General features: G+C 42.3%; 1 protein-coding gene across 1 annotated transcript in view; it reads right to left on the bottom strand.

Annotated features, from left to right (window-relative positions):
• The window catches only part of LOC139760211 (uncharacterized), a 543,167-nt gene that overhangs the window by 491,913 nt on the left and 35,459 nt on the right, over positions 1–15,795 (bottom strand). Inside the window, exon 2 of the mRNA XM_071683146.1 lies at positions 3,158–3,321. Coding sequence (XP_071539247.1) covers positions 3,158–3,321 — 164 coding nt within the window. The remainder of the gene's footprint in view (positions 1–3,157; positions 3,322–15,795) is intronic.

Genomic DNA, 15,795 nt, shown 5'->3' with positions numbered 1-15,795 from the left:
CTAATAATCTTGCTCTTATTCACAGTTACTCTTAACATTCTCTTTCACACACTTTACAAAACTCAGTCACCAACTTCTGTAGTTTCTCACCTGAATTAGCTTCCAGTGCAGTATCATCAGCACACATCAACTGACTCACTTCCTAAGCTCTCTCATCCACAACAGACAGCATACTTGCCCCTCTCTCCAAAACTCTTTCATTCACCCCCATAACCACCCCATCCATAAAGAAATTAAACAGATACGAAAACATCACGCACCCCTGCTGCAAAGCAGGGGTGCGTGATGTTTCCCAGTGATGCATTCACTGGGAACCAATCACTTTCCTCTCTTCCTACACATAAACATGCCTTACATCCTCAATAAAATCTTTTCATTGCTTCTAGCAACTTACCTCCAACACCATATACTCTTAAAACCTTCCACAAAGCATCTCTATCAAACCTATCATATGCCTTCTCCAGATCTATAAATGTTACATATAAATCCATCTGATTTCCTAAGTATTTCTCACATACATTTTTCAAAGCAAACACCTCATCCACACATCCTCTACCACTTCTGAAACCACACTGCTCTTCCCCAATCTGATGCTCTGTACAAGCCTTTACCCTATTAATCAATACCCTCCCATATAATTTCCTAGGAATATTCAATAAACTTATGCCTTTGTAGTTTGAACACTTACCTTTATCCCCTTTGCCTTTGTATAATGGCACTAAAACCTTCCACAAAGCACCTCTATCAAACCTATTATATGCGTTCTCCAGATCCATAAATGTTACATATAAATCCATCTGATTTCCTAAGTATTTCTCACATACATTTTTCAAAGCAAACACCTCATCCACACATCCTCTACCACTTCTGAAACCACACTGCTCTTCCCCAATCTGATGCTCTGTAAAAGCCTTTACCCTATTAATCAATACCCTCCCATATAATTTCCTAGAAATATTGAATAAACTTATGCCTTTGTAGTTTGAACACTCACCTTTATCCCCTTTGCCTTTGTATAATAGCACTATGCATGCATTCTGCCAATCCTCAGGCACTTCACTATGATCCATTCTTACATTAAATATCCTTACCAACCAAACAATAACACAGTCAACACCTTTTTTAATAAATTCCATAGCAATACCATCCAAACCCGCCGCATTACCAGCTTTCATCTTCCACAAAGCTTTCACTACCTCTTCTTTGATTACCAAACCATTCTCCCTGACCCTCTCACTTTGCACACCAGCCCGACTAAAATGCCCTATATCTGCCATTCTACCATCAAACACATACAACAAATTTCAAAATACTCACTCCATCTCCTCACTTCATCACTACTTTTTATCACCTCTCCATTTGCCCCCTTCACCAATGCTCCCATTTGCTCTCTTGTCTTAAGCACGTTATTCATCTCCTTCCAAAACATCTTTTTATTCACCCTAACATTCAATGATACTCTCTCACCCCAACTCTCATTTGTCCTCTTTTTCACCTCTTGCACCTTTCTCTTGACATCCTCCCACATTCTTTTATACATCTCCCAGTCATTTGCACCAGTTGCCTGCAACATTGTCCAAATGCCTCTCTTTCACTAACATTAATTCTTCATCCCACCACTCACTAGCCTTTTTAATCTGCCCACCTCCTACCTTTCTCATACCACATGCAACATTTGCACAAGCCATCACTGCTTCCGTAAATACATCCCATTCCTCCCCCACTCCCCTCATGTCATTTGGTCTCACCTTTTGCCATTCTACACTCAATCTCTCCTGATACTTCCTCACACAGGTCTCCTTTCCAAGCTCACTTACTCTTACCATTCTCTTCTCCCTAACATTCTCTCTTATTTTCTGAAAACCTCTACAAATCTTCACCTTTGCCTCCACAAGATAGTGATCAGACATCCCTCCTGCTGCCCCTCTCAGCACATTAACATCGAAAAGTCTCTCTTTTACACACCTATCAATTAACACATAATCCAATAATGCCCTTTGACCATCTCTCCTACTCAAATATGTATACTTTTTAAATCAGGTATTCCCAATCACCAGTCCTTTTTCAGCACACAAATCCACATGCTCTTCACCATTTCCATTAACAACACTGAACACCCTAAGTAAACCAATTATACACTCAAATGCACATTACTCACCTTCGCATTCAAATCACCCATAACTATAACCTGGTCTTGTGCACCAAAGCTGCTAACACACTCACTCAGCTGCTCCTGAAACACTTGCCTCTCATGATCTTTCTTCTCATGATCAGGTGCATAGGCACCAATAATCTCCCATCTCTCTCCTTCCACTTTCAGTTTTACCCATATCAATCTAGAATTTACTTTCTTACACTGTCACATACTCCCACAACTCCTGTTTCTGTAGTGCTACTCCTTCCTTTGCTCTTGTCTTCTCACCAACCCCTGACTTTACTCTCAAGACATTCCCAAATCACTCTTCTGTTTACCCTTGAGCTTCCTTTCACTCAAGAGCCAAAATATCCAGGTTCCTTTCCTCACACATACTACCTATCTCTCCTTTCTTCTCATCTTGGTTACATCCACGCATATTCAGACACCCCAATCTGAGCCTTCGAGGAGGATGATCACTCCCTGCTTGACTCCTTCCGTTTCCCCTTTTAGAAATTAAAATACAAGGGGGGGGTTTCCAGCCCCCCACTCCGGCCTCCTTTAGTCGCCTTCTTTCTCCCCTATCCCCTATAAATACAAATCAAGTATTCTAAAACAGTGACCACAGGACACATGCAGTGCACCAATATCTAAATAAACCAAAGAATAAATTTGGAAGAAAAAAGTCAGTATAATGGCAAGAAGCAGGTATCATGACAGAAGGCAATCCTACAGAATTTTGAGCTGCTGATAACTGGGACTGAGTAGAGTGATGACATCATCTCTGTAACAGACCCAAAACAAGCAAACTGCTACAATCTTGACTGAATGGTTACCAAAGGGTGAGGAAGGCCAGTGCTTCCTTACTGGAAATACTGAAAGCCTGAAAGTCCAAACCTTGATTTTCAAGAGATACTGCATCATATAGGCTATCTCATGCTCATGGAACAAAATATAAACAATCCCCTAACAATAGGAAAAGAAAGAAAAAAAGTAAAGTTTAAAACTCAACAGCCTACTCACTTCTTGCCATTTCTTCCACAGCCCAAACTTTAGATTCATACTCTAGTGCTAGTTTGCCAATCCCAGTCCAGCACTTATCAGCGGTGAGTTGATCAAACTGAGGCAATCCATCCATACGGAGTAAAGCATTATCTTCTGGAGTGTCCGTGGGATTCTCAGGCAATCTGTAAATGAATCCCAGTTTCATTAATACACATCATATGCATTCTAGGAGGAAATTTCTGAGGACATCACTCAATATCTTTCAATTTCTAAAAGAGGAAACAGAAGGAGGAGTCACGCAGGGAGTGCTCATTCTCCTTGAAGGCTCAGATTGGGGTGTCTGAATGTGTGAATGTAACTGAGATGAGAAGAAAGGAGAGATAGGTAGTATGTTTGAAGAAAGAAACCTGGATGTTCTGGCTCTGAGTGAAATGAAGCTCAAATGGAAAGAGAAAGAGTGGTTTGGAAACATCTTGGGGGTAAAGTCAGGGGTTGGCGAGAGGACAAGAGCTAAGGAAGGAGAAGCACTACTGAAACAATTGTTGTGGGAGTGTGTGATAAGTGTAAGGAAGTAAATTCTAGACTGATGTGGGTAAGACTGAAAGTGGATAGAGAGAGATGGGTGACTATTGGTGCCTAAGCACCTAGTCATTGGAAGAAAGATCATGAGAAGAAAGTGTTTTGGGAGCAGCTGAGTGAGAGTGTCAGCAGCTTTGATGCATGAGACTGGGTATTAATGATGGGTGATCTAAATGCAAAGGTGACTATCTACATGCGAAGGTGAGTAATGTGGCAGTTTAGGATGTAGTTGGTGTACATGGGGTATTCAGTGTTGTGATTGGAAGTGGAGAGAAGAGCCAGTAATTTTGTGTGCTAAAAAAATACAGGTGACTGAAAACAGTTTAAAAAGAGAGAGATACACACATATACATAAGTAAGGAGGAGAGATGGTCAAAGGGCATTATCATATAAGTTAATTGATAGGCATATAAAAGAGAGACTTTGCATATTAATGTGTTGAGAGGGGTGATGTAAATGCAAAGGTGAGTAATGTGGCAGTTGAGGGTATAATTGGTGTACAAGGGGTGTTCAGTGTTGTAAATGGAAACGGTGAAGAGCTTCTGGATTTATGTGCTGAAAAAGGACTGGCGATTGGAAATACCTGGTTTAAAAAGAGAGATATATAAGTACACGTATGTGAGTAGGAGAGATGGTAAAAGGGCATTATTGGACTATGTGTTAATTGATAGGCATGTAAAAGAGAGACTTTTGGATGTTAATGTGCTGAGAAGGGAAGCTGAAGGGATCTCTGATCACTATCTTGTGGAGGCAAAGTGAAGATTTATAGAGGTTTACAGTAAAGAAGAGAGACTGTTGGGGAGAAGAGAGTAGTAAGAGTAAGTGAGCTTGGAAAGGAGACTTTTGTGAGGAAGTACCAGAAGAGACTGAGTATAGAATGGCAAAAGGTAAGAGCAAATGACTTGAGGGAGTGGGTGAGGAATGGGATGTATTTAGGGAAACACTATTGGCTTCTGCAAAAGATGCATGTGCCATGAGAGAGGTGGGAGGTGGGCAGATTAAAAATTGTAGTGAATGGTGGGCTGAAGAATTAAGGTTGTTAGTGAAAGAGAAAAGAGAGGCAGTACTTCCAGGGAAGTAGTGGAAATGACTGGGAGATGTATAAAAGAAAGCGACAGGTCACAAGAGAGTTGCAAGAGCTGAAAAAGAGGGCAAATGAGAATTGAGGTGAGAGAGTATCATTAAATTTTAGGGAGAATTAAAAGATGTTTTGGAAGGATGTAAATAATGTGCGTAAGACGAGAGCAAATGTGAACATCAGTGAAAGGGGCAAATGGGGAGGTAATAACAGGTAGTGATGAAGTGAGAAGGAGCTGGATTATTTTGAAGGTTTGTTAAATGTGTTTAATGATAGACTGGAAGATATAGGGTGTTGTTGCTCATGGTGGTGTGTAAAGTCAGAAGGTTAGGGAGAATGGTTTGGTAAGCAGTGGAGGTAGTGAAAGCTTTGCGGAAGATGAAATCCAGCAAGGCAGCAGATTTATATGGTACTCCAGTGGAATTTATTAAAAACGGGAGTGACTGTGTTGTTGACTGGTTGGAAATGATATTCAATGTATGTATGGATCACAGTGAAGTGCCTGAGAATTGGAGGAGTGCATGCATAGTACCAATGTACAAAGGCAAAGGGGATAAAGGTGAGTGTACAAACTACAGAGGCATAAGTTTGTTGAGTATTCCTGGGAAATTATATGGGAGGGTATTAATTGAGAGGGTGAAGGCATGTACAGAGCATCAGATTGGGGAAGAGCAATGTGGCTTCAAAAGTGGTAGAGGATGTGTGGATCAAGTGTTTGCTTTGAAGAATGTATGTGAGAAATACTTAGAAAAACAGATGGATTTGTATGTAGCATTTATGGATCTGGAGAAGGCATGTGATAGGGTTGATAGAGATGCTTTGTGGAAGGTTTTCAGAGTATACAGTGTGTGAGGTAAGTTGCTAGAAGTAGTGAAAAGTTTTTACCAAGAATGTAAGGCATGTGTACAAGTAGGAATAGAGAGTGATTGGTTTCCAGTGAATGTCAGTTTGAGGCAGGGGGATGTGATGTTCCCATGGTTGTTTAATTTGTTTATGGATGGAGGGGGGGGGGGGGGGTAGTGAGATTAATGCAAGAGTTTTGATGAGAGGAGCAAGTATGCAGTCCGTTGTGGATGAGAGGGACTAGGAAGTGTCAGTTGTTCGCTGATGACACAGCTCTAATGGCTGATTCTTGTGAGATACTGCAAAGGTTCATGACTGAGTTTGGAAAGTAAGTGAAAGAAGAAGGCTGAGAGTAAATGTGAATAAGGACAAAGTTACTCGGCTCAGTAGGCTTGAGGGACAAGTTAACTGGGATGTAAGTTTGAATGGAAAAAATTGGAGGACGTGAAGTGTTTTAGATATCTGGGAGTGGACTTAGCAGTGGATGGAATCACAGAAAAGGAAATGAGTCACAGGGTGGGGCTGGGGGTAAAGGTTCTGCGAGCGATGAAGAATGTGTAAAGGTGAGAATGTTATTTCACGAGTAAAAATTGGTATGTTTGAAGGAATAGTAGTTCTAATAATGTCATATAGTTGTGAAGTATGAGCTATGGATAGGGTTGTATGGAGGAGGGTGGGTGTGTTGGAAATAAAATGTTTGAGGACAATATGTGGTGTGAGGTGGTTGTGAGGTGGTGTGATTGAGTTAGTAATGAAAGGGTAAAAGTGATATGTGAAAATAAAAAGAGGTGCCTGAGAGCAGAAGAGGGTGTGTTGAAATGGTTTGGATATATGGAGAGAATGAGTGAGGAAAGATTGACAAAGAGAATATATGTGTCAGAGGTGGAGGGAAGAAGGAAAAGTGGGAGACCACATTGAAGGAGGAAGTATTATTTTTTATTATTTTATTATACTTTGTCGCTGTCTCCTGCGTTTGCGAGCTAGCGCAAGGAAACAGACGAAAGAAATGGCCCAACCCCCCCCATACACATGTATATACATACGTCCACACACGCAAATATACATACCTACACAGCTTTCCATGGTTTACCCCAGACGCTTCACATGCCTTGATTCAATCCACTGACAGCACGTCAACCCCGGTATACCACATCGCTCCAATTCACTCTATTCCTTGCCCTCCTTTCACCCTCCTGCATGTTCAGGCCCCGATCACACAAAATCTTTTTCACTCCATCTTTCCACCTCCAATTTGGTCTCCCTCTTCTCCTCGTTCCCTCCACCTCCGACACATATATCCTCTTGGTCAATCTTTCCTCACTCATTCTCTCCATGTGCCCAAACCACTTCAAAACACCCTCTTCTGCTCTCTCAACCACGCTCTTTTTATTTCCACACATCTCTCTTACCCTTACGTTACTTACTCGATCAAACCACCTCACACCACACATTGTCCTCAAACATCTCATTTCCAGCACATCCATCCTCCTACGCACAACTCTATCCATAGCCCACGCCTCGCAACCATACAACATTGTTGGAACCACTATTCCTTCAAACATACCCATTTTTGCTTTCCGAGATAATGTTCTCGACTTCCACACATTTTTCAAGGCCCCCAGAATTTTCGCCCCCTCCCCCACCCTATGATCCACTTCCGCTTCCATGGTTCCATCCGCTGCCAGATCCACTCCCAGATATCTAAAACACTTCACTTCCTCCAGTTTTTCTCCATTCAAACTCACCTCCCAATTGACTTGACCCTCAACCCTACTGTACCTAATAACCTTGCTCTTATTCACATTTACTCTTAACTTTCTTCTTCCACACACTTTACCAAACTCAGTCACCAGCTTCTGCAGTTTCTCACATGAATCAGCCACCAGCGCTGTATCATCAGCGAACAACAACTGACTCACTTCCCAAGCTCTCTCATCCCCAACAGACTTCATACTTGCCCCTCTTTCCAAAACTCTTGCATTTACCTCCCTAACAACCCCATCCATAAACAAATTAAACAACCATGGAGACATCACACACCCCTGCCGCAAACCTACATTCACTGAGAACCAATCACTTTCCTCTCTTCCTACACGTACACATGCCTTACATCCTCGATAAAAACTTTTCACTGCTTCTAACAACTTTCCTCCCACACCATATATTCTTAATACCTTCCACAGAGCATCTCTATCAACTCTATCATATGCCTTCTCCAGATCCATAAATGCTACATACAAATCCATTTGCTTTTCTAAGTATTTCTCACATACATTCTTCAAAGCAAACACCTGATCCACACATCCTCTACCACTTCTGAAACCACACTGCTCTTCCCCAATCTGATGCTCTGTACATGCCTTCACCCTCTCAATCAATACCCTCCCATATAATTTACCAGGAATACTCAACAAACTTATACCTCTGTAATTTGAGCACTCACTCTTATCCCCTTTGCCTTTGTACAATGGCACTATGCACGCATTCCGCCAATCCTCAGGCACCTCACCATGAGTCATACATACATTAAATAACCTTACCAACAAGTCAACAATACAGTCATCCCCCTTTTTAATAAATTCCACTGCAATACCATCCAAACCTGCTGCCTTGCCGGCTTTCATCTTCCGCAAAGCTTTCACTACCTCTTCTCTGTTTACCAAATCATTTTCCCTAACCCTCTCACTTTGCACACCACCTCGACCAAAACACCCTATATCTGCCACTCTATCATCAAACACATTCAACAAACCTTCAAAATACTCACTCCATCTCCTTCTCACATCACCACTACTTGTTATCACCTCCCCATTTGCGCCCTTCACTGAAGTTCCCATATGCTCCCTTGTCTTACGCACTTTATTTACCTCCTTCCAGAACATTCTGGGCAACTGGGGCCTGAACATACAAGAGGATGAAAGGCATGCAAGAAATAGAGTGAATTTGAACGATGTGGTGTACCAGTGTTGACGTGCTGTCAATAGATTGAATCAGGGCGTGTGAAGCGTCTGGGGTAAACCATGGAAAGGTCTGCAGGGCCTGGATGACGGCTAGACACTGAGTGTGAATGAATGTGGCCTATTTCATCTTTTCCTGGTGCTACCTCGCTGAAGGGGAGGGAGGATGCTATTTCCCATGTAGCGGGGTAGCAACAGGAATGGATGAAGGCAAGCAAGTATGAATATGTACGTGCGTATACATGTTTATGTCTGTGCATGTATACGAGTGTGTATGGGCATTTATGTACATATATGTGCATATGAGTGGATGGGCCACTCCTCGTCTGTTTCCTGGCGCTACCTCGCTGATGTGGAAAACAGCGATTAAGTATATCTAACTATCTAAAAGGGGAAACAGAAGATGGAGTCATGCGGGGAGTACTCATCCTCCTCGAAGGCTCAGATTGGGGTGTTTAAATGTGTGTGGATGTAATCAAGATGAGAAAAAAGGAGATAGGAGACTTGTGTGAGGAAGTACCAGGAGAGATTGAGTGCAGAATGGAAAAAGGTGAGAGCAAAGGAAGTAAGGGGAGTGGGGGAGGAATGGGATGTATTCAAGGAAACAGTGACAGCTTGCACAAAAGATACCTATGGCATGAGAAAGGTGGGAGTTGGGCAGATTAGAAAGGGTAGTGAATGATTTGATGAAGAAGTAAGATTGTTAGTGAAAGAGAAGAGAGAGGCATTTGGACGAATATGGCCTTAGTTGTCTTTTCCTATTGCTACCTCACACGTGCTGGGGAGGAGGGGGATGCCATTTCATGTAAGGCGGAGTGGAGGCGGGAATGGATGAGGGCAGCAAGAATAAATATGTATCTGAATGTATGTGAGAAATACTTAGAAAAACAAATGGATTTGTATGTAGCATTTATGGATCTGGAGAAGGCATATGACAGGGTTGATAGAGATGCTCTGTGGAAGGTATTAAGAATATATGGTGTGGGGGGAAAGTTGTTAGAAGCAGTGATAAGTTTTTATCGAGGATGTAAGGCATGTATACGTGTAGCAAGAGAGGAAAGTGATTGGTTTCAGTGAATGTTGGTCTCCATGGTTGTTTAATTTGTTTATGGATGGGGTTGTTAGGGAGGTGAATGCAAGAGTTTTGGAAAGGGGGGTAAGTATGCACTATGTTGTGGATGAGAGAGCTTGGGAAGTGAGTCAGTTGTTGTTCGCTGATGATACAGCGCAGGTGGCTGATTCGTGTGAAAAACTGCAGAAGCTGGTGACTGAGTATGGTAAAGTGCATGAAGGAAAAAAGCTGAGAGTAAATGTGAATAAAAGCAAGGTTATTAGGTACAGTAGGGTTGAGGGACAAGTCAATTGGGAGGTAAGCTTGAATGGAGAAAAACTGGAGGAAGTGAAGTGTTTTAGAATTCTGGGAGTGGATCTGGCAGCGGATGAAACCATGGAAAAGGAAGTGAATCATAGGGTGGGGGAGGGGGTGAAAGTTCTGAGAGCGTTGAAGAATGTGTAAAAGTCGAGAACATTTTCTCGGAAAGCAAAAATGGGTATGTTTGAAGGAATAGTGGTTCCAACAATGTTATATGGTTGCAAGGCGTGGGCTATAGATAGAGTTGTGCGGAGGAGGGTGGATGTGCTGGAAATGAGATGTTTGAGGACAATATGTGATGTGAGGTGGTTTGATCGAGTAAGTAATAATAGGGTAAGAGAGATGTGTAGTAATAAAAGGAGAGTGGTTGAGAGAGCAGAAGAGGGTGTTTTGAAATGGTTTGGTCACATTGAGAGAATGAGTGAGGAAAGATTGACCAAGAGGATTTATGTGTCAGAGGTGGAGGAAACGAGGAGAAGTGGGAGACCAAATTGGAGGAGGAAAGATGGAGTGAAAAAGATTTTGAGTGATCGGGGCATGAACATGCAGGAGGGTGAAAGGCGTGCAAGGAATAGAGTGAATTGGAACGATGTGGTATACCAGGGTCGATGTGCTGTTAATGAATTGAAACAGGGTGTGTGAAGAATCTGGGGTAAACCATGGAAAGTTCTGTGGGGCCTGGATGTGGAAAGGTGCTGTGGTTTCAATGCATTATACATGACAGTTAGGGACTGAGTGTGAATGAAAGTGGCCTTTGTTGTCTTTTCTTAGCGCTGTTTCACACATATGCAGAGGAAGGGGGTTGTTATTTCATGTGTGGTGGGGTGGCGATGGGAATCAATAAAGGCAGTTTGAAGTACTTACATGTGTACATATGTATATGTCTGTGTGTGTATATATATGTATACGTTGAGATGTATAGGTATAAATATTTGCATGTGTGGACGTGAATGTATATACATGTGTATGTGGGTGGGGTGGGCCATTCTTTTGTCTGTTTCCTTGCACCACCTCGCTAACGCGGGAGACAGCGACAAAGGAAAATAAATAAAGAAATAAAAATATATATCTATTATACTTTGTTGCTGTCTCCTGCATTAGCGAGGTAGCACAAGGAAACAGACGAAAGAATGGCCCAACCCACCCACATCCACATGTATATACGTACACATCCACACACATCACATATACATACTTATACATCTCAACGTATACATATATATACACATACAGACATATACATATATACATATGTACATAATTCATACTTTCTGCCCCCTTCCCCATATGTGCGTGAGGTAGCGCTAGGATAACACAACAAAGGCCATGTTCGTTCACACTCAGTCTCTAGCTGTCATGTAGAATGCACCAAAACCACAGCTCCCTTTCCACATCCAGGCCCCACAGAACTTTCCATGGTTTACCCCACACGCTTCACATGCACCGGTTCAATCCATTGACAGCAAGTCGACCCCGGTATACCAAATTGTTCCAATTCACTCTATTCCCTGCCCGCCTTTCACCCTCCTGCATGTTCAGGTCTGATCATTCAAAATCTTTTTCACTCCATCTTTCCACTCCAATTTGGTCTTCCACTTCTCCTCGTTCCCTCCACCTATGACCCATATATCCTCTTTGTCAATCTTTCCTCACTCATCCTCTCCATGTGATCAAACCATTTCAAAACACCCTCTTCTGCTCTCTCAACCACACTCTTTTTTCTGCCACACATCTCTCTCACCCTCTCATTACTTACTCGATCAAACCACCTCACGCCACATACTGTCCTCAAACATCTTATTTCCAGCAAATCCACCCTCCTCCGCACAACTCTCTCTATAGCCCACACCTCGCAACCATATAACATTGTTGGAACCACTATTCCCTGAAACATACCCATTTTTGCTTTCCAAGATAACGTTCATGACTTCCACACATTTTTCAACGATCACTGAACTTTTGCCCCCTCCCCCACCCTATGATTCACTTCTGCTTCCATGGTTCCATCTGCTGCCAAATCCACTGCCAGATATCTAAAACACTTCACTTACTCCAGTTTTTCTCCATTCAAACTTACTTTCCAAATATATATATATATATATTTTTTTTTTTTTTTGCTTTGTCGCTGTTTCCCGCATTTGCGAGGTAGCGCAAGGAAACAGCCGAAAGAAATGGCCCAACCCACCCCCATACACATGTATATACATATGTCCACACATGCAAATATACATACCTACACAGCTTTCCATGGTTTACCCCAGACGCTTCACGTGCCCTGATTCAATCCACTGATAGCACGTCAACCCCGGTATACCACATCGCTCCAATTCACTCTATTCCTTGCCCTCCTTTCACCCTCCTGCATGTTCAGGCCCCGATCACACAAAATCTTTTTCACTCCATCTTTCCACCTCCAATTTGGTCTCCCTCTTCTCCTCGTTCCTTCCACCTCCGACACATATATCCTCTTGGTCAATCTTTCCTCACTCATTCTCTCCATGTGCCCAAACCATTTCAAAACACCCTCTTCTGCTCTCTCAACCACGCTCTTTTTATTTCCACACATCTCTCTTACCCTTACGTTACTTACTCGATCAAACCACCTCACACCACACATTGTCCTCAAACATCTCATTTCCAGCACATCCATCCTCCTGCGCACAACTCTATCCATAGCCCACGCCTCGCAACCATACAACATTGTTGGAACCACTATTCCTTCAAACATACCCATTTTTGCTTTCCGAGATAATGTTCTCTACTTCCACACATTCTTCGAGGCTCCCAGGATTTTCGCCCCCTCCCCCACCCTATGATCCACTTCCGCTTCCATGGTTCCATCCGCTGCCAGATCCACTCCCAGATATCTAAAACACTTTACTTCCTCCAGTTTTGCTCCATTCAACTTACCTCCCAATTGACTAGACCCTCAACCCTACTGTACCTAATAACCTTGCTCTTATTCACATTTCCTCTTAACTTTCTTTTTTCACACACTTTACCAAACTCAGTCTCCAGCTTCTGCAGTTTCTCACATGAATCAGCCACCAGCGCTGTATCATCAGCGAACAACAACTGACTCACTTCCCAAGCTCTCTCATCCCCAACAGACTTCATACTTGACTTCATATATATATATATATATATATATATATATATATATATATATATATATATATATATATATATATATATATATATATTTTTTCATACTATTCGCCATTTCCCACGAGAGCGAGGTAGCGTTAAGAACAGAAGACAGGGCCTTTGAGGGAATATCCTCTGGCCCCATTCTCTGTTCCTTCATTTGGAAAATTAAAAAAAAAAGAGAGGGGGAGGATTTCCAGCCCACCGCTCCCTTCCCTTTTAGTCGCCTTCTACGACACGCAGGGAATACGTGGGAAGTATTCTTTCTCCCCTATCCCCAGGGATAATATATATTTATTCATTTATTTATTTTCCTTTGTCGGTCTCCCGCGTTTGCGAGGTAGCACAAGGAAACAGACAAAAGAAATGGCCCAACACACCCCCATACACATGTTTATACATACACGTCCACACACACAAATATACATACCTATACATCTCAATGTACCCATATATAAATACACACACAGACACATACATATATACCCATGCACACAATTCACACTGTCTGCCTTTATTTATTCCCATCGCCACACAGGGAATACCATCCCCCTCACCCCTCATGTGTGTGAGGTAGCGCTAGGAAAAGACAACAAAGGCCCCATAATATATATTGTGTATATAATGTATATAATTATTATTATTATTTTGCTTTGTCGCTGTCTCCCGCGTTTGCGATGTAGCGCAAGGAAACAGACGAAAGAATAGCCCAACCCACCCCCATACACATGTATATACATACACGTCCACACACGCAAATATACATACCCATACATCTCAATGTACACATATATATACACACACAGACACATGCATATATACACATGCACACAATTCACACTGTCTGCCTTTATTCATTCACATTGCCACCTCGCCACACATGGAATAACATCCCCCTCCCCCTTCATGTATAAGAGGTAGCGCTAGGAAAAGACAACAAAGGTCCCATTCGTTCACACTCAGTCTCTATCTGTCATGCAATATATACATATATATATATATATTTTTTTTTTGCTTTGTCGCTGTCTCCCGCGTTTGCGAGGTAGCGCAAGGAAACAGACGAAAGAAATGGCCCAACCCACCCCCATACACATGTATATACATACGTCCACACACGCAAATATACATACCTACACAGCTTTCCATGGTTTACCCCAGACGCTTCACATGCCTTGATTCAATCCACTGACAGCACGTCAACCCCGGTATACCACATCGCTCCAATTCACTCTATTCCTTGCCCTCCTTCCATCCTCCTGCATGTTCAGGCCCCGATCACACAAAATCTTTTTCACTCCATCTTTTCACCTCCAATTTGGTCTCCCTCTTCTCCTCGTTCCCTCCACCTCCGATACACATATCCTCTTGGTCAATCTTTCCTCACTCATTCTCTCCATGTGCCCAAACCATTTCAAAACCCCCTCTTCTGCTCTCTCAACCACGCTCTTTTTATTTCCACATATCTCTCTTACCCTTACGTTACTTACTCGATCAAACCACCTCACACCAGACATTGTCCTCAAACATCTCATTTCCAGCACATCCATCCTCCTGCGCACAACTCTATCCATAGCCCACGCCTCGCAACCATACAACATTGCTGGAACCACTATTCCTTCAATATACATATATATATATATATATATATATATATATATATATATATATATATATATATATACATATATATATATATATATATATATATATATATATATATATATATATATATATATATATATATATTTTTTTTTGCTTTGTCACTGTCTCCCGCGTTTGCGAGGTAGCGCAAGGAAACAGACAAAAGAAATGGCCCAACCCACCCCCATACACATGTATATACATACGTCCACACACGCAAATATACATACCTACACAGCTTTCCATGGTTTACCCCAGACGCTTCACATGCCCTGATTCAATCCACTCACAGCACATCAACCCTGGTATACCACATCGATCTAATTCACTCTATTCCTTGCCCTCCTTTCACCCTCCTGCATGTTCAGGCCCCGATCACACAAAATCTTTTTCACTCCATCTTTCCACCTCCAATTTGGTCTCCCACTTCTCCTCGTTCCCTCCACCTCTGACACATATATCCTCTTGGTCAATCTTTCCTCACTCATTCTCTCCATGTGCCCAAACCATTTCAAAACACCCTCTTAGGCTCTCTCAACCACGCTCTTTTTATTTCCACACATCTCTCTTACCCTTACGTTACTTACTCGATCAAACCACCTCACACCACACATTGTCCTCAAACATCTCATTTCCAGCACATCCATCCTTCTTCGCACAACTCTATCCATAGCCCACGCCTCGCAACCATACAACATTGTTGGAACCACTATTCCTTCAAACATACCAATTTTTGCTTTCCGAGATAATGTTCTCGACTTCCACACATTTTTCAAGGCTCCCAGAATTTTCGCCCCCTCCCCCACCCTATGATCCACTTCCACTTCCATGGTTCCATCCGCTGCCAGATCCACTCCCAGATATCTAAAACACTTTACTTCCTCCAGTTTTTCTCCATTCAAACTTACCTCCCAATTGACTTGACCCTCAACCCTACTGTACCTAATTACCTTGCTCTTATTTACATTTACTCTTAACTTTCTTCTTTCACACACTTTACCAAACTCAGTCACCAGCTTCTGCAGTTTCTCACATGAAT

Source organism: Panulirus ornatus, chromosome 35, assembly GCF_036320965.1.
Source record: "Panulirus ornatus isolate Po-2019 chromosome 35, ASM3632096v1, whole genome shotgun sequence".
Taxonomy (NCBI): Eukaryota; Metazoa; Arthropoda; class Malacostraca; order Decapoda; family Palinuridae; genus Panulirus; species Panulirus ornatus.
Note: the sequence above shows the minus strand (reverse complement) of the source record. Positions and strands in the feature narration are given on the sequence as shown.